The sequence below is a fragment of the Lepidochelys olivacea genome (genome assembly GCF_965140295.1).
Source record: "Lepidochelys olivacea isolate rLepOli2 genome assembly, chromosome: 7".
NCBI classification, from domain to species: Eukaryota; Metazoa; Chordata; order Testudines; family Cheloniidae; genus Lepidochelys; species Lepidochelys olivacea.
Genome location: NC_140417.1, coordinates 42,564,926 through 42,584,217, shown reverse-complemented (window position 1 = coordinate 42,584,217; position 19,292 = coordinate 42,564,926). Strand labels below are relative to the sequence as shown.

Here is a 19,292-nt window from a genome sequence, read left to right as displayed (position 1 = left end):
ATTCTGCAGTTTATTTTCATGGACATTTTCACAAAGAATTACTTTAAAAAAGAAGAGCATTTTTCTACTGCTTTAGAGAGATGGTAAAGGTTTCTTTAAGTTTTTAGAGTGGTAGCCGTGTTAGTCTGTATCAGCAAAAAAAAAAAAAAAAAAGAAGTACTTTTTTCCCCCTACTGTTACACCTTCTTGTCAACTGTTTGAAATGGTTTCAGAGTAGCAGCCGTGTTAGTCTGTATTCGCAAAAAGAAAAGGAGTATTAGTGGCACCTCAGAGACTAACCAATTTATTTGAGCATAAGCTTTCGTGAGCTACAGCTCACGAAAGCTTATGCTCAAATAAATTGGTTAGTCTTTATTTGAGCATAAGCTTTCGTGAGCTACAGCTCACGAAAGCTTATGCTCAAATAAATTGGTTAGTCTCTAAGGTGCCACTAGTACGCCTTTTCTTTTTGAAATGGGCCATCCTGATTATCACTACAAAAGTTTTTTTTCTCCTGCTGCTAATAGCCCACCTTAATTAATTGGTCTCACTACAGTTGGTATGGCAACATCCATTTTTTCATGTTCTCTGTGTGTATATATATCTTCCTACTGTATTTTCCACTGCACGTATCCGATGAAGTGGGTTTTAGCCCATGAAAGCTTATGCCCAAAAAAATGTTAGTCTCCAAGGTGCCACAAGTACTCCTCGTTTTTTTTTTTTGTTAAGTTTTGAGTTATCCCTATACATTTTGTGTACAAACATACACTTTTAATCTTAACATACTTGTCATCTACCTGGCGTTTTATATGTTCAAAGCTCTATACATTACATTAAGCCTCACTGAATTAGTGGTAAACTGAGAAGGGCAAAGTATTTTCCCAAGGCCACAGTGATTGAGTGGCAGAGGTACAATTTTTACTGCTGTGCAGGAACACAGCATTTGCCATACCAGAACAGTCTGTTAACTCTAGTGTCCCTTCCGTAACACTGGCCTATATTAGATAAGTGACAGAAATGTGAAAATTTATAAGGCGCTTGGCCAATTATACAATACTGAACATGAGAAAATATACATTTGTTACCCCATGCACCAATCAACCAATGCCCTGAAGCAAGAGATTTTATTAACCCTGTTTTATCATGTGTACCAACAAGTACTACTGAAAATAAAATATCCAATTAAACTATTTGTAAATTCCAGAGGCTGAACTTTATATTTTATGAAGTATTCCTTACATAGACTTGCATCTATAATTCACTTCCCACTTCCCTTGTTGTACTGTTATTTACCACCATGAAAAGGCAGTACAAGGCAGTTTTTACTATGCACTTCATAATCTCAAATAGCTCAGTTATAGTCCCATCTGATTATTCTCTTTTCAAAACTGAAAAAAAACCCTATTTTTTTAGTGTAGTAAGTGGCAATACAACTATATAGTACTTGTTGAGTTCCATATATTTTCAAAGCATTACACAAAGTAACTAGGAGCATTTTTGTCAGTTAACCTAGAATAAGACAACCTAAATGGGGTGTGTGCAAATGAGTTGGGTAAGGTTTATGTAAAACTATTTCGCAGTGTATTAACATTGAAGCGAACATTCTGGGAAATACCATACTATGGAGTTTTGTTCCCTTTATTCATTTTTACTTAAGAACATAAGAGTGGCCATTCTGGGCCAGACCAATGCTTCATCTATCCCAGCATCCTGTCTTCCCATAGTGGTCAGTGCCAGATGCTTAAGAGGGAATGAACAGAGCAGAGTAATAATTGAATGGTCCACCCCCTTTCATCCAGTCACAGCTTCTGGAACACCTAGAGCATTCCTGACCATAACAGCCACTGATGGACCTATCTAATTATTTTTTGAGCCCAGTTATACTTTTGGCCTTCACAGCATCCCCTGGCAATGAGTTTAACACTTTGATTGAGCATTGTGTGAAGAAATACTTGTGTTTTAAACCTATGCCTATTAATTTCATCGGGTGACCCCTAGTTCTTGTGGTAAATGAAGGGGTAAATAACACTTCCTTATTCACTTTCTCCATTCCATTTGTGATTTTATAGACCTCTATCACATTCCCGTCCCCTCCACCCCCATCTCTTTTCGAAGCTGAAAAGTTCCAGTCTTTTTTCTCTCTGCTCACATCGAAGCTGTTCCATACCCATGATCATTTTTGTTGCCCTCCTCTGTACTTTTCCAAAAATTCTAATGTATCTTTTTTTGAGATGGGATGACCTATTAGCATTTTACCAGTTGGTTTATTTTAATACTCTTTCACCCCTCTCCAATCCTTCTTTATTTTCTATTTCACTTCTTTTTACAACTCTGATCCTCCAAAAAAACATTCTTAGTCATGATCCTGCAAAAAAAAAACTTGATTAGATTTGGCACCCTAATTAACCAAAATGGATTAAGAAATTTGACAGTGCAGATGTCTGTGTTCTGACTTCTACAGTCTTTGAGGAACACACTTTTGCAATGACTTTCCCACCCTTTCCCTTCCCCTAAATATTGAAGGAAAAAAACTTACTCCCTGTAGGAGCTAGTAGATTTTTATGATTAATTCTTTACTTATTTTAAAGCACAGTTCTATAGCAGATGTTTACTCATTTAGAATTACACTTAACCTACTTGTTTCTGTAGCTTTACATCCATCCCTCTTTCCAGCACCTTAGCAAAGAAAATGTAAAAACTCTCCTCTACTGGCAAAAAGATAAATCTAGCCACCAGAGAACCAAGGTTATTCACTATGTCATACACACCTTAAACAAAACAAAAACAGAGAAACAATATATTAACTTTTATAAAATATTTTATTTTCAGCTTCCTAGTTCTAGATCTTAAAAAGTTATGTGCACACAAGCTCCTTTTGAGCTGACATTTCTGGTGAATGGTCATAAAACAAACAGCACTTTGTCTCTCCATATATAGTAGAACACTTTTAAAAGAAGCAGTATTCCGATCCATAAGGATTTTGGACCTAAACACATTGATAGCAGTAAGCCGCTGGAATTGCAAATCTCACCTTTGGACAGAAAGTCAAGTTTGAGTGAAACTTAATTTATGTGCAAATGCCCCTCAAATTACATTAACATTAGCAGGAGATGATTGTAGGAAAAAGTCGTTGAGATGAGGTCAGTAGACACCGCAGAACAAATGTTGTTTCACTGAATGGGTACAATATCAGGACTTCAGGAACTCAAAAAAAGGGAATAGCCATCTTCAAATGCAAGGCCTTTTTTTGTTTTCATTCAAATGGAAGAATTTTATATAAGCTACCAGAATGACACTCTACAGCACTCTTCTAACAATTCTACCACCAATCAGAAGTTGAGTAGGGTCCAATCTTGCAAAAACTACTGTTCATTACTACAACATGACTACTCACAGTGTATTAAGTACATACATAACTCTTTTCAGGACCATGACCTATGAATGAAATAATGGTCCTAGATAGTTTCCCAACCCTGGGAAAAATACAGTGTTACACTAATGCAAGAGCATTGATTATTTTTAAATTTGAGTTGCTGGTGCCTTGGAATAACAAGCAGAGAAATAAAATGCAATAAATGCACACATTCAAAGAGAGAAGTGAAAACCATTTTTAAAAAGTGCTAAGTAAGATACACTGCAAAATGTGCAATGTTCTTTCCTTCTCAATTACTATGGGAAAAATTTTCATCAAGAGAAACATAAAATTAAAGCCTTTGATCATAAACTACCAACATCTTCTCTCTCTACATCTCGCACTTCCCCATCATATCAGTACAAAGTCATTAAGGCTTTGAGATCATCTCTGAAGTTTCAAAATATCTTTTCAATGTGGTGTCTTAATTTCAAAGTTTTATGTAAAAGCATAAACCAAATTAAGTTTGTTACCACTTGGTAATATATCATGCTTACCCTGGTCTCCAAAATTTAGCACATTCAAAAAAGTCATCACGTATCTTTCACCTGTAAATTCAAAACAAAGAAATTAACAACAATGAATGTTAGTACCCATATCCTTTTCCAGTTTTTATTCATATACTTGTAGCAGGCAATGTTGTGAGGAAGCCAAATGAAAAGGTAAAAAATCTTCAAGAATGGCTATTAATTACACCGTAGGCCTGGCATGAATTGAAGTCAATGGGAATTGTAGGTGGAAGCAGCTCTGAAAGTCAAGCCCAAAGTGTTGAGTTAGACAGCTAGAAATAGAAACAACAAAATCTGTGGACACTTTAAGAACACTTTGTCTTCACTGATCAGTAAAGAAATCTATCATGTTTAATGCATCCCAGAAATCAACAGCAATGCGACGAATATAAAAGTTTCAGAATGGTTCCAAAATGGATCAGACATGACCCAGCTTTCTCAAGCTCCAGATTAACCATAAAATACAATAATTAGTATGTATCACCAGCATCTGTATTTTGCAATGATCCATCTTTTAAGACTTACTTCCTCTTCTCAGTGCAGGAGATGCTGGACTCTCATATTATTGTATACACAGGAGACTTTAACCAGGAAAAAGGCAAGAAAATGATGAATAAAGAGCAACCTGAACTGGAACAACGTAAATGACGTTCCGGACTTGCTCAATGTTTAAATTTATTTCTACTGCTACAGAAAACCCTAAAGCTATGTCTACACTGCAATGCAAACCCAGGGTTCAAACTCAGGCTCAAGCCTAACCCCCCTTTCATCCACACACAAATCATGCTAAAACCAGAGCTCGGACTCAGGGTCCCAAGACCCCACAGGGGTGGAGGGTCCGAGCCTAAGTCAAGCCAGGACCCAGGCTTCAAGCCCTATTGCTTTGCAGTGCAGACGCAGCCAAAATGGACTTGTACTCTCGGAGTCCACCAAAAAGTATCCCACAGGCCGACTTTCTTTGTCCTCTAAACAGTCAAGTTTATCCATACTGCACTATGAACAAAGGGGGAAAGCAGCCACAAGTTCAGAGGGCACTAGGAAATCTGGGATTGCATAGTTGGACTTGGGCCAGTATAATGCAGTGTTTGTTAACCTAAGGTTTGAGCATCCACACGAATATGTAAGCCCCAGGTTAACAAACCAGGGTCTGCTAATTTGACTTCTCCTAACCCTGGGTTTACATTGTGGCATATACATCCCCAAATCTCGTATCGATACTTAATTTGTGAACACTGTTAAGATGAAACATTTAAGAGTGTGTGAGAAAACATAATCCTTAAATTGATTCTGTTCCATACATTCCACTCTTCATGATTTGTTGAGTTCATTTTCTTACATAAAGCATCTGGTTTTTGAGTGTGCTTGTTTTTAAAGAGACAAAATGTGGAGTGGGCAAATATCAGCTACAACTGATGGGCAAACTCACGTTCATTAATGTTAGAACAAATCTGAAAAAGTCTCCAAGGCCAAAAGGCTCATATGCTGAACCAGTACAGCACAGAGGCTCTACCACAGTGGAGTTCTCATGCTTTACTATAATATACATTAAAAAAATGCTAAAAATTTACTGTGACATATCAGGGCACAATCCAGGCTAGTGTGGGGGGAGGGGCATGTCACCCCTGCCCTGCAACCTTGGGTGCCTTACAATTAAGGGTAAAATTATGTCATGGGGTTACGAAAGTCATGGAATCCATGACTTCCAGCGACCTTCGTGCTGCTGGCAGCAGGAGACCCCACAGCAGCCCATCCTTTATGGGCAGCAGAGGACCCTCTTGCAGCTGCCCAGCAGCTGTGGGTGGCGGGACTCACCACAACTGACTAGCCGCTGCCATTGGCGGCAACCCCTGAGCTGCCCAGTTACCACTGTTAGCAGGGGTCCCCCCTGCAGCAGCTCAGCCACCGCGAGCAGCTGAAGCCCCCTCTGTAGCTTCCTGCCGCTGGCAGCAGAGTAACCTTGGAGCTGATATGGGGCCACAGGCCGGGGGTGTGGAGGGAGGGCACGCAGCTCCCAGCCTCCAGCAGCAGAGGGACCCCAGGGCTGCTCAGCCCACCCCTAAGGCTCCCCAGCCTCCGTCGCTGGCAGGGGCCCCCCCCACAGCTCCTCTGCCACAGCAGGCGGCAGGGGAATTCCCCCTTCCCCACCCCGCAGCTCCCAGCACTGGGCAACGGAGTCCTTGCAGCTCTCAGGTGCTGCAGCGGGGAGGGGGCAGGGTGCTGGACCCTCCTCTCCCCCCATTTTGTCAGGGATGTTTTAGTAAAAGTCAGGGACAGGTCACAGCTCCTGTGATTTTTTTTTTTTTTTGGTCCGTGACCTGTCCCTGACTTTTACTAAAAATATCCATGATAAAAATCGTAGCCTTACTTACAATGCCTTGCTGTCGTAGCTCCCACCTGGGCCCCTCAGCCATCCCGCAGGCAAGTTACATACTGAGTGTCTGTGCATAACTGAAGTCTGCCAGCTACACCCTGGCTCTCACCAGCCTTGGTTATACTGCAGGGTGACTCCAACACACCCACAGTCCCAGATCATCCCTCCGGAAATGACTGTCCTGCATTGCCCCACCGTCTCCAGGACAGTACAAATATAGTTAATCTATTATTCCTTTAAAGGAATCATGTGCCATCTTATTACCTTAAATAGTTACCCAGACCCTCCAACCTAAACACACTGGATTATATTAAACAGTAAAACTACAAAGAAGTAATGAGGCATAAAAGTCAGTAATGGTTACAAGAAAAATAAAAATAAAATACTTACTTGCTTCTACTTAAGAAACTAACATAGTTGCAAAGAAAAAAAAACTTTCTAAGCACATGCTTCCAACAAGATTACTGACCAAATTCTTCAGGTCAGGACCACCACTACCACCCCACCCCTCACCCTCCAGAGTCCAACGGCTGTTTTCTTTTGCCTTTTTAGGTGTGGTGCCAGAGAATTACAGTGAAAGAGAGGAAGAGGTCTTGGAGCATCTGCCCCTTCTTTTATTGTCCTGTTCTCCTTTGAGAAGCATTTCCAGATGGAAGCAAGGTGACGGGCAATCCAGCGAAGAAAAGAATGCTTTTTTGCTAAGATGTAGGTTTTTGTCCTTACCCCCTTCCTTGCCAAAGAAAGGTCACTTAGCAGGTAATGGTTCATCAGCCTTGTTGACACCTGACTGGCATCCGCTTCCCTTTGTCTCTGAGGAATTGATTTAGCCACTCCCCAAACATTTGGGAAACATACTTCAGTCATGATTTCAGCTTATGTTCATAACTTCACATATAATGTTGCTATATGCATTTTGCCATATTATTGATCAGCAAGTTATGGATTTTTAAAAGAATACCTTATAAGGCATACCTTGCACAAACATTGTCCCAATAGTGTAGGGTGTATATAGGGATGTAGATGTACAGGGATATATTCAGTCACACTTACCCTTACAGATTTCATGCAGCCAAAAAATGTTCTGCTCAGCTCTACTGGAAAAAGCGCGGAAAACAAGGCTGGGCCACCAATATACTGATGACTCCTTTCCTATTGCGGGTGTCAGTATCACAACCACACTACTACTAGTCTTCCGTGATTCTTTTCAACCAGATGTTATCTGTGGTTTCTTGCTATCTAATTGACAGCCAAACAAGCAACACCAAGGTCTTTCCAACCATGGACAGGCATGACAAGGGCACATAATACTCACCCTCTGTCAACATCTGTTTCAAGAAAGATTGTTTAAAGAAGCTCCAAGTCAACCTAGCCTCTTTCCAGTCTACCACAGTCTGCAAGAAAGAAATACGTACTGTGATTTAACCATTGGAGTTGATTTTGAGAATCAGAATTGCAAGATAATATGTGAATACACTGCTTAATCCTCATTGGAGGGGGGCCATGCTGTGGCTTCTGGGAGCCGCGTACAGTGGCCCCGACCCTGTTCCCTGGCTGGAGAGCCGGAGTGGGGCAAGCTCCAGACACTGCTCCCCAGCAGGAGCTCGAAGGCCAGGTTAAGACAGCTGGCGGGCTGGATCCAGCCCACAGGCCATAGTTTGCCCACCCCTGGAGTGGGTCGTTCTCAATAAAGTTCTGCCTTGGATGCAACTGGGAAAGGCTGAAAGAAGGGAGAACACAGTGCTGCTGTAGGAGCATTAGTAAGCATGGAGAAAGTGATTTGATGATCATGCTTCCCATATTTAGGAGTGGGAGAGAATAAGATCTACATCTAATTGGAATGGCATGCAAGTGCTCCAAGTCCTAGGAAGCAAACTATTAATATTTAAATGCCTCTCTAGTTAAGAGGGGAATGCCTAGTGCAGTAATTGTGAACAATGAAAGGTTTAATATATTGAGATTTGTGGCCAAATCATCCCTGGTTAACTAAATCACAGCCAAAGGACAAGGTGGAGCAAAGATTCCCACTCTGAGGTCTTATGTTGACAGAGCAGACAAACCCTCCTTTGGTTCCCTTTTGCTTAACTGTGAATGCATTTTTTAAAATAGTGATTTATTTAATTCTTGAGATGAGAAACACTATTTCTGTTAATGCTCTAGATTAGAGAGATACAGTGGGTGAAATAATATCTTTTACTGGACCAACTTCTGTTGGTGAAAGAGCCAAGCTTTTGAGCTTACACAGAGCTCTTCTTCAGCCCAGAGCTGAACAGAAATTGCTCCAATAAAAGATATTACCTCATCCACCTTGTCTCTATAATATCCTGGGACCAACACAGCTACAGTAACATTGCGAACTGCGTTCTATATTGTTTACGAGCACTTTTTGTTAGTAATAACAGATTTAGCTGTGCCTTAGAGCTCATCAGGTGAAGCAGCATGAAATGGTTTGTAATAATCATGACTGACATGAAAAGTTTAGTTAGTGTCCATAGCTCATACTACTGTCAGATTTACTGGCAGTGCCATTTTAGGCTAAAAGTTAATGGGTGTTATTTTACATTCCATTGACTTCTTGAATACATATGCAGGGTTTAAAGCAAACAAGGCTTTCTACAAAATTTTTCACAGGATGTGCACAAAGTGCAGTCAGCAAAAGGTCACTACTTCACCCTTTTGCATAAAACTGGATGCCAAAACCCCCCAAACCACTGCAACTTACTATGGCAACTGTAGACTTTTTCCTCCTTCTCTTCCTTTCTCCTGTTTAGTGCCTGCCAAGTTGGCTCATCTGCTTCAGACTCAGCTGCTGCTTTTATGCAAGGCCGTGCTGCCACCACCACTTGGAATATGAGCACCTGCAGCCTCACTGGGGAGACAGGAGCACACACCAACTGCTGAGTCCACCCTCTAAATTTCTGCGATTTTTTCTGACAGCAGGAAGATAGAAGCAGGCACCTGTGCATGCAGGTCTCATGCATGGTGTGGCTAGTAGTGGACAGCAGCATCATTTTGGACAGCATTTTGGGGGGTGGAGGGGAAGACCCAGCAGCTGGTGCAACTTCTGCCTCCCTGCTGAGTTGGCAGCTGTTCATATGCACCAAAGGACAGCAGTGCTGCCTCAAATAAAAACAGCCACTGAGCCTGTAGCAGGTAAGCCACCTTGGGAGGCAGGTGGACACCGAGCAGGAGACAGGAAGAGAGCACGGAAGAAGTCTGCAGCAGCCAGAGTAAACTGCAGCAGTTCGGGAGTGGACTCAACAGCCAGTTTTATGAAAGGCAAGACTGCCACCACTGCACTGAGCGCCAGACCAGTGAGCACATGTGCCCACTTCTGCCTCCCAGCTGTTGGAAAAATTTGAGCATTGGGCAAATTTTGCCCAGTCCATTAAATCACGATTTTCCTCAGGATCCTATCTATGAAGAGAATGGAACATTTTTTGCTGAATAAGGGATTCTGAAAATTTCAGAGTTCAGTATTTTCCAAAAAATATTGGGTAGAAAACTCCACGGCATAATAGTGAGATTATCATTCCTTTATGAGAGAAACTAACCTGCTTGGAATTTAATCATAAATGCTCATTCTATTCATTGTTACATGCAGCTACATTCTTATTAAAGGTCTATGCAAAAAACACTAGAAAATATATTTCAGTGAAACAATCCTGCATTGAAGAAATTAACTAGTTAATAACTGATCTCATTTCTCACTTCAATAAATAGTGCTTAAGAAGCTTGGGGGAATCAGAGCGTTGACCACAGAGTGAGGTGGTGGCCATGTGTTAAATAGTAATAAAAGCTTTATTAATACAAAAAGAGAACCATTACAAGAATAATTTACCCAACTTGTTTGTTCTTGCTCAACTGTTTCCTCTGCAAGGAGGCTACATCCTGCAAAGTCACACTTAAGAGGGTATTAGTCAAGTAGTTTCTCCTTATTCAGCAAAACCAAATTTGAAATTCCCTCAGTCATGAAAGACTACAATGTTAAAAACTTTAAGCTCTGCAATTTACCTGATCCTCAGTCAAGTTGGGTAACAGATCTGTCATTCTAGAAACTGGAAAAGATTTCTTTGTTGCTTCAGGAGAACCCAAAAACTTCATGAAATACATTATATAGCACAGCACCAGAATACTGGTGTATAAAAGCTGAAAGAAAAGATATGAAACATAATATAAACTACAAACTACATACTAGGATTCCCAGCTAAATAATAATTGGATACCTCACAATTATTCTGAATTGTCAAATAGTAGACTGAGTGAAGGAATAGTTTAAAAAAAAATGTTCTAAACCAAATTACTACTATCACTAGTCACCTTAACACAAAAATCCCATAATTTTTTTTTTTTTTTAAATCAGCACATTTTAACATTACTGGCCCCAATCTGTGTCACTCCACCCTAAAATTGGTTATGTTTGCACTGCAACAAAATATTTTCAGCATGGCTGCAGCTGACCCAGGTCAATTGATTCAGGCTCGCAGGGTTCAGGCTGAAGGGCTAAAACAGGGGTGGCCAACCTGTGGTTCCAGAGCCACATGCGGCTCTTCAGAAGTTAATATGTGGCTCCTTGTGTAGGTACTGACTCCGGGGCTGGAGCTACAGGCGCCAACTTTCCAGTGTGCCGGGGGGTGCTCACTGCTCAATCCCAGCTCTGCCATAGGCTCTGCCGCCACTCCACACCTTCCCGCCCTCTCCCCTGAGCCTGCCATGCCCTTGCTCCTCCCCCTCCACCCCAGAGCCTCCTGCTTGCCACGAAATCGCTGATCGGGAGGTGCAGGGAGGACGGGGGAGATGCTGATCAGCAGGGCTACCGATGGGTGGGAGAGTTGGTGGGGGCTGCTGACGTATTACTGTGGCTCTCTGGCAATGTACATTGGTAAATTCTGGCTCCTTCTCAGGCTGGCCACCCCTGGGCTAAAAAGTGCAGTGTAGATGTTTGGAGCCAAAGCTCTGAGACCCCAGAAGTTTTTCACTGCACTGTTTTCCTCTTCTGTCGTCCAATTCATTTGTCCTAGTTAGTAGATATCTAATTATAAAGCTTTAATTAATTCACAGAATATATTTTATTGATCTGTCCCACAAGCACGTACATAGGGAGAAGAGGTTTATAAATTATTCAAAACAATTGAAATTTGCAGCCAAATTATACTAATGTCTGTAAAAGGGGGACCTAAATGGAAGGATTGATAGCAACTACAGTGACAGACAGCATTAATATTATGTAACACCACAGGTATGCACTACATTTTGCAGAAAAATTAAAGGCAGGGTATTTGCAATCTAAGGGCCTGATCTTACAAATTCTTACTGTGAAGTAGAGTTTTGCAGGATTAGACCCTAAATTAAAAGGGGTTATGAAGACAAAAATATATAATTGCTTCAGTTTGTTATGCCCTAAAGTAAGGTGTTCAAGCATGTACTTAACAGAGGAACAGCTGTCTTTCAAATCCTGATTCAGTCCATAGATTATTTCACCATCCACACAACTGCTATGATTATAAATCAGTCTGATGAAGTCTTGGGGGCAGGTCTGTTATGTTCCTACAGTGCCTAGCACAACAGGCTCAGGCCTTTAAATACTTGTTATTTTTCTGTAGTGTGGTAGTGCTTAGTCTGCACAAAGGCTCTCTTAGGTTGGAATAAATTCTCAAATCTTAAATGCCAGTTATTAAAGTTATTACATATAAACATTGATCTATTTGGTCATATTTATCATTGAAATTCTTTGCTTAAGAACTCAAGATCTTATTTCCATACGCATTTCTCTTCTGATCTTTACTACAATAAGCGGGAAAAAAATCAAAACATATTTGTTGAACTGGTACACACATCATCATCTCCTGTTGCAAACAGTAGGAATTCAAAGTAACAAATTCAATGATTAAGCATACCAATCATTAGCATGTATAAGTGAATTAGAAATAATAAGAGAATAATAAGTGTCCATATTTGGATAATGTGCATGCATACATAAAACCTGATGCGTGTTTCCGTTAGCACTAAACTGGGTCAGTCACAATGCTAAGTGTGTAGTAGACATCAATATACAAGAACAGTATTCTGTACAATATTGCAGAAGCATCTTCCTCTTACTTTCAGAATTAGTTAATTGGCTAAATCCAAGAGGCAGCAGCAAACAGACGTTTGGTGAATCACAAATATACAGTAGAGAACACAGAGAAAAAAAACTTACCTGAGCCAAAGAAAAAATGTGAAGTCCCCATTGTGGATACAGAACTACTAAAATAACTGTCAAAATGCATTTGGAGACTATTGAAAGACTTTCAGCAATTACCTAAAGGAAAAAAAAAAAAAAAACACATTCACTGCCAACTACATCAGCCAGAAGACCTGAAGTGTGCACAAACTGCATATTCACTTATTATGTATGTACATTTAAAAACATGTGTTAAATATTAGGTATCAGACTTTCAAAGCCAAAGGGATCTCATCACACTAGTCTTTAACTTCATTCAGAGTTATTTCAGAGTAACAGCTGTGTTAGTCTTTATTCGCAAAAAGAAAAGGAGTACTTGTGGCACCTTAGAGACTAACCAATTTATTTGAGCATAAGCTTTCGTGAGCTACAGCTCACTTCATCGGATGTGAACTCACGAAAGCTTATGCTCAAATAAATTGGTTAGTCTCTAAGGTGCCACAAGTACTCCCATTCAGAGTTCTGTGATTAAATACCCCAGTCATCTTTGACTACTTCAATCAAGACTTTCTCCATCATTGTCCAATATATGTATGTATAGTGCTCATTTTACTAACCTTAAGCCTTATAAACAAATGTGCTTGTGCCAAAACCCAGAATGGTTCTCCTAGAAGTTCAACCACTGCAGAAAGACCAAATGCAACTACTCCAATCTTATAGTAAGGAACTGTGTTAGGATCAGGAACTTCAAGTAACCGTAGCCAGATCCAGCCCAGGAACAGTGACCAACAAACCCCCAAAGGAACTCTAAAATAAAGTCAAATAAGTTGTTTTTCTGAGTTACAGAGGTGCTTGTCTAAATGGCAAAAAACAAATTAAATTAAGTGATCACATATTGCAAGCCAGAGAGGAAGGAAATGTGCAGTTTTCACTTTGCTATATAAAATTAAAATATTTGAATTGATACTACAGGATACAAGTATTCATATTTAATTTCTTTGTGGTGATTATATTTACATAAATACTTTAAACATTCTAATAGAAAAAGTTCAAACCATTACCACCCACTTTTTAACTGCTTCCCCCATCCCCCCCCAAAAAAAACCCTGCGCACCACTGCTGTTGTTTTAAAAAGATCTCTAACAAACTCCTTTGACTTCTTTTTATAGGCCTACCCCACTCAGTGCCTCTTCAAGTGCATCACATAAGAGGCTGCAGACAACTTCCTCACCTCTAGGGGACCACTTGCATGGTTGTAAGACATACCCTTCTTTCTGAAAAGGCCAGTCTTCAGTAAGGATATAGAAAGACATACTAAATCTTTTAATAAGTTACAAAATACTAATGATGACTGCATTATGCTGCTCATAAAGTAACAGTATAGAAATAGGAGTTACTGTACAATTTATCTTGCCCTATGATAACCCAGACTGGAAACAAAGCCATAGCAAAAGCCCCTGGAACACACAAATAAGTAGGAAATACTGCTTTCTCTTGGAGATTTAGCATTAACAGTTACAACCACAGCAAATCATCATTACTAGCACAATTTCAATTATGGATGACTACACTAATTATTTATTTAATACAAATAGAAGCCTTCTTATTTATCTGCTTTACCATATCTGAAATAAGTATTTGTAATTAAATTTAAGCAATATGAACAGTAACAAGATTTTTACACCACCTAGTACAACAGCGCCCTGACTGGCTGGTTTCAGCTACTACCGCTATGTAAGTTAAACAATAATAAAATTAATACTAAATAAAGGCTTGTCTACAGGAACACTTTGTTTACAACAAGCTGGGGCACACTAAGTGTTCATGTGGACCCTGCTGACATGCACTAACAGTTCCTTAGTGTGCTTTGATCTACTCCCATTTCAAAGCAGGGCCCATAAAGTACACTAAGGAACTGTCAGTGCATGTCAGCAAGGTTCACATGGACACTTTGTACACAGCAGGCTCGTGATCGGCTAGATTCACACCCCAGCTTGCCATGAACTAAATGTTTGCATAGACAAACCTGTAGAATCTAACACACTTTGGCTTCTAGGCATTTTGGCTAGACACCTAGTTTTGCGTCTTCCACAGCTGAAAACATAAGCAAACCTCTGATCTTATCTAAACATGGCAGTTTTGTGGGTGAGGGGAGGACAAAGTGTTTCTCTGATTTCTCATTCTCCTATTCACACTTCCACTCCAAGGTCCTGTACCAGACCTACTAAGCAAAAGCTGTACTCTGCTTCCTCCAGGAGCAGGCAGTTTTAGTACTTAATTAGCCTCTAAAGTAACCGAAGATAGCCATGCCCTCAGGGGCCACCCACAATGCTTTTGCAGTGCTCCAAACCCCAAAGAAATTTGGAATCAAGCTCTAGATCCAAACTTGGATCCGCCACATAAATTAAAACCTTCATTTTCAGTTTTACTTCTCCCCACTGGGAGAAGATAGGCAAACACATATGACAGAAGTTAGTCACAAAGCTTAAGGCACTATGAGAAGGCGTTCAGGTAGTATGGTGATGAATGCTGTATAAGAACCTCTAGTTCTAATACTTTTGAAGTACATGTTCCTAAATAATCAAATTTTCCCTTGTGTGTATCTTGACTACAGAATTTACTTCCCTAGTATAGCTCCAAAAGAGGCCAAGGCCATGGATACTAAGAGCATAGAATAAACAATAATACTTAACTCAACTCTCATACAGCACTTTTCGTCAGTAGATCTCAAAACACTTTTAACCCCATTTAATCTAATGCCTTGAAACTTTGTCTTGAGGCTGCAACTGAGGAGATCATAATTTGCTACTTCCTCGAACAGTAGACTAGTTAGGTAAATACATATTTTCATCTTTACATGTGCTCAGACATCTGGCAATGAATACTTTTATAAACATAGACTGGAATAAATAAGAATCTCAAAAGGAAACTTACGTTAGCCACAAAAGATTAATAGTTTTGGTCCAATTTCGCTTTGTGCTGCCACTCAAACAAGCCCTACGGAATGCCTCTCTGGCTAAGAAGACAACTGTAGAATAAAGCAGTGTTAGCCTAAAGAAAGGTGATAAAAAGATAAAGTGATTCTTTTGAGGGCTTGTCTTCATGTACAGCACTACAGCGGCTAAACTGACGTTTAAAAACTAAACTGACAAAGTCACTTTACCTATAAACATAGTTTAAATACCATGAAGCAAAAACTTATTTCTAATAGATGATCTTATAATAAAAATCGTGCATAATAGAGGGTTGATGAATTTGCCCCCAACGGGGGAAGATGTGGTGTCATGATATAAGATTTAATACAGATAGAGGCAAATTGTATTTTTTTCCCCCTCACGTGGTAAATTGTTAACATACAGTTCTCCTGACGGGCAGGAAAAGAATAAGAGTAAAGCAGCGTTTTTCAAATGGATGCTCCAACCTTTACCAGGTAAGGTTTAAGCAAGTCCCATGGAAGTTGGAAGGAATACCCTACCCAATTTGCTTAAGATTTGCAAAAACCCACACCAGGTACCTGTATGTTCAACATTGAGTATTAAGAACCTAGTAGTCAGCTACTCATTCATAACTTCAAAACTGAACATTATCAAGCTACTCTTATCACAAAATTACAGGCACACCATTGTATAGTTCAAAATTCAGACAGAAATGTTTCTAATGACACTGGAAACAGTTCTAAACATTTCACTTAGTCATCCTGCTTGTCCATGAGGCAGAAAGCAAAATGGATTGATATACTTCCATTGCTCAGATTTAGAGAATTCCAACAAGCGAACAGCATAAAATACCAAGAAGTACTTTGTTAAAGGTTTTTTTCTGAAGTGTTACTCGCAACATGGGTAAGAATTTGTTTTTAAATACAAGGCATATAATCTTACTTCAAGCCTTTAAAGTGTACTGACACCAGCATCTTCATTATGCTACCATGCACCCACTTTTTAAAAACCTTGCATTATGGAAAGCCTGGGTACTTCATTTGTATTTAGAAAAGGAACAACATGACAAACTTCTATATTGGAATCATTCACCATCAATTCTATTCTTCATTACCTTACATTCACAAGACCAATCATTTCTTTTGATACATAGCGGAGAGTAAATGCATTTAAGCCAAAAGTAATCACCCGAAACAATATCTGTGAAGAAAACACACAAAACAAGTTGCATTAGATACTTTCAAATATGGACCAATATCAATCTTAACAAGGAACCAAATCCTGTGCAGAGCCAAGCATCTTCTGAAAGGTACTGAATTCTTTCAGCTCCTACTGAAGTTGATGAGGATATGTGCTCAACTCAGAGGAGATGTCCAGTATCTCACAGGATTAACCCCATAGACAATTATTTTTACTATTTGCTATCTAAATCAATGGTTCTCAACTAGGGTACGATACGTCAATTCATCTACATCATTGTTTCTCAACACGGGGGTTGTGACTCCACAATGGGGTCACGGGACAGGTTTGGGGCACCACAAGTGCAGTGCCAGTGTTAGAGGGTGGCAAGCAGGGCTCTTGCCCAGGGCCCTATGCCACAGGAGACCTTGAGAAGCTAAATTACATGCTTCAGCCTGGGTGGCAGCGCTTGGGCCTCAGACTCCTGAAAGGCACACAGTAGTCTGCAAAGGTTGAGAACCACCCATACAGCATCAATTTACCTAGAAATAATTGAAATTAGAAACAACTCACATGCTAAATGCATTGTTAGTCTGGAAAATAAAAATTACTTATAGGGAACATGGAGGTGCAATGGCACCTTAAGTATACTGTAGGCACAAACTTACTAACCAAGGAAGAAAGCATTTTCTCCGCTTCACAGATGAAGTGGATTGCAAAAGATGACTACAGCAGGTCTATGGCAGAGCTAAAAGACCCTAGTTCTCCTGACTCCTGATCAGTGACCATGATGCTATCTATTAAGCTTTTGTCTTACGTTGCTTAATTGTGTCCTCTCACCAGTAACCTATTATGGGACAGGGTACAAGCCTTGAGACTGCCTGCCGAACAGCTTTGTTTTCATCTGTAACAGACCCAGCAATAAGTAGGAACTCAAAACAGCAGCCAGTGGGCACTGCAGGAAGCCAAGCACAAATGACACAAGAGAGAACCTGCAAAAGTCAAGAAGGCGAACCTCAGTTATGAAAATAACCGAGCCAGAGAAAGGGATGGGAATAGGAGAGGACGACTGAACCTAGCTGGTCTCCGTGCGCGGTCAATTGTCACGACACGCGATGGCGACACGCAGGAGGCTGGCCGCCGGCAGCCCCCGCTCGGAGGAGTCGCTCTTACACCGCAGAGGAGATTCCCTCCTTCCACGCCAAGGCGGGGAGCGGGAGCCGCGTCGCCGCGGGCGTGGGGGGGCACGCAGCAGAGGAGCCGTGAGGGGGACATGAAGCGTCCGGGTACCTGCAGCAAGGCGCTGGAGGAGGCCAGCCGGGTGGTCTCGCTCAGCACGTCCTGGGAGCCCATGGCTCGCGCCCCCGACGCACCAGGGGGAGACGGAGGCTCAGCGCCCGGACCCCCGGCTGCCACGCGTGGGAGCCGCTCTCAGCCTCCGCTGCGGCGCCATCCCGCTCCCAGCCCGGCGTCGGTCTCCCCCGGCGAGAAGCAGGAAGTCATGGCACTGCCGAATTGTCGCGCATCGATCCCGTCAGCCGGGGCGGAGCGTGGGGCTCTGGCCGCGGGGCCGCTTCCTCAGGCCTCCCCCACCGCAACGCAAGGCGGGGACAAGGCGAGGCGCCGAGCCACTTCCTCGCTCCAGCCCAAACCCTGGCAAGGAGACGTCTCCCCCGCCTCCACACACACACGCAGGCCCGCCCTTTTAGGGGACACGAAGACAAGCTCCCGCCCTAACCATGAGAAGAGACAAGGGGAGCCACACAACCGCCCCCCGGCATTACACGGGATAAGAAGGAAACCCTTATACACAACTCCCCCTGACCCCTGTAGGGAACATGAAAAAAACCTCCCAACACACGTCCTAACTCTCAAAGAGAGACGCCAACTCACACCCAGCTCTTGCCCGAACTCTTCGGGCGGGAGGGGGAGGGGGGGGGGCAAATTTTTTGGCTCATGAAGGTAGGGCTGGGGTGCGGGAGGGAGTGCAGAGTGTGGCAGGGGGCTCAGGGCAGGGGGTTGAGGTGCTGGCTCCAGCCCGGCATCGCTTATCTGGAGCGGCCCCTGGGTGGTGGTGGTAGTGGCACGCAGCAGGGCGAAGACAGGCTCCCTGTCTGCCCTAGCGCCGCACCACTCCGGGAAACAGCCGGCCCCTGGGGCAGGGCGGGCAGATGGCTCCACGCGCTGCCCTCGCCTGTGGGTACCGCCCCGGAAGCTCCCATTGGTCGCAGTTCCACGTTGCTGGCCAATGGGAGCTGCGGGGGCGGTGCCTGCAGGCAACACACGGAGCACTCTGAAACCCCGTTCCTCCAGGGGCCGCAGGGACAGGGGGTCAGCGGCTTCCGAGAGTGCCCCGCGGCCGCAGCTTGTCCTCCTCTGTCTTGGGGGAAAGGAAAACATTCATATAGGTCCCCCAACCCCTATGGAGTCAAGGCAAACCAGCGCTCTTCCAGACCTTCTAATGGACCAGGAGAGACATCCTTCACAGACATACAGCTCCCCCAAACTCTACCCTGCTCCCCCAAACTCTACCCTTATCTGGAACAAGGAAAGGCAGCTCCCCAAACGCCAACTCTTAAAGGCAGCATAGAGACACCTTTCACACACACTCCTCTCCCTTTGGGTGTTGTACTTTGATTCTGTCCTGAAGTGAAGACTTTGGCTGTTTGATGAGACACATTCTCACTGATAACTATTTCTAACGTTTCCTCGTGCAGCTGTCTCTGTTAAGAGGTGCACCTGGCAA

At 42.2% G+C, this 19,292-nt stretch overlaps 1 protein-coding gene across 1 annotated transcript in view; it reads right to left on the bottom strand.

The window, feature by feature from the left end:
- RFT1 (RFT1 glycolipid translocator homolog) overlaps positions 1 to 18,386 on the bottom strand; it is a 32,522-nt gene extending 14,136 nt beyond the window's left edge. Inside the window, exons 1-9 of the mRNA XM_084634995.1 lie at positions 17,837 to 18,386; positions 16,482 to 16,567; positions 15,366 to 15,482; positions 13,049 to 13,238; positions 12,468 to 12,569; positions 10,283 to 10,417; positions 7,584 to 7,662; positions 3,889 to 3,939; positions 2,617 to 2,747 (exon numbers count right to left, since the gene is read on the bottom strand). Of these exons, the coding sequence (XP_084491121.1) occupies positions 2,617 to 2,747; positions 3,889 to 3,939; positions 7,584 to 7,662; positions 10,283 to 10,417; positions 12,468 to 12,569; positions 13,049 to 13,238; positions 15,366 to 15,482; positions 16,482 to 16,567; positions 17,837 to 17,899 (954 nt within the window). The 5' untranslated portion in view covers positions 17,900 to 18,386. The remainder of the gene's footprint in view (positions 1 to 2,616; positions 2,748 to 3,888; positions 3,940 to 7,583; positions 7,663 to 10,282; positions 10,418 to 12,467; positions 12,570 to 13,048; positions 13,239 to 15,365; positions 15,483 to 16,481; positions 16,568 to 17,836) is intronic.
- Between the last annotated feature and the right edge of the window lie 906 nt (positions 18,387 to 19,292).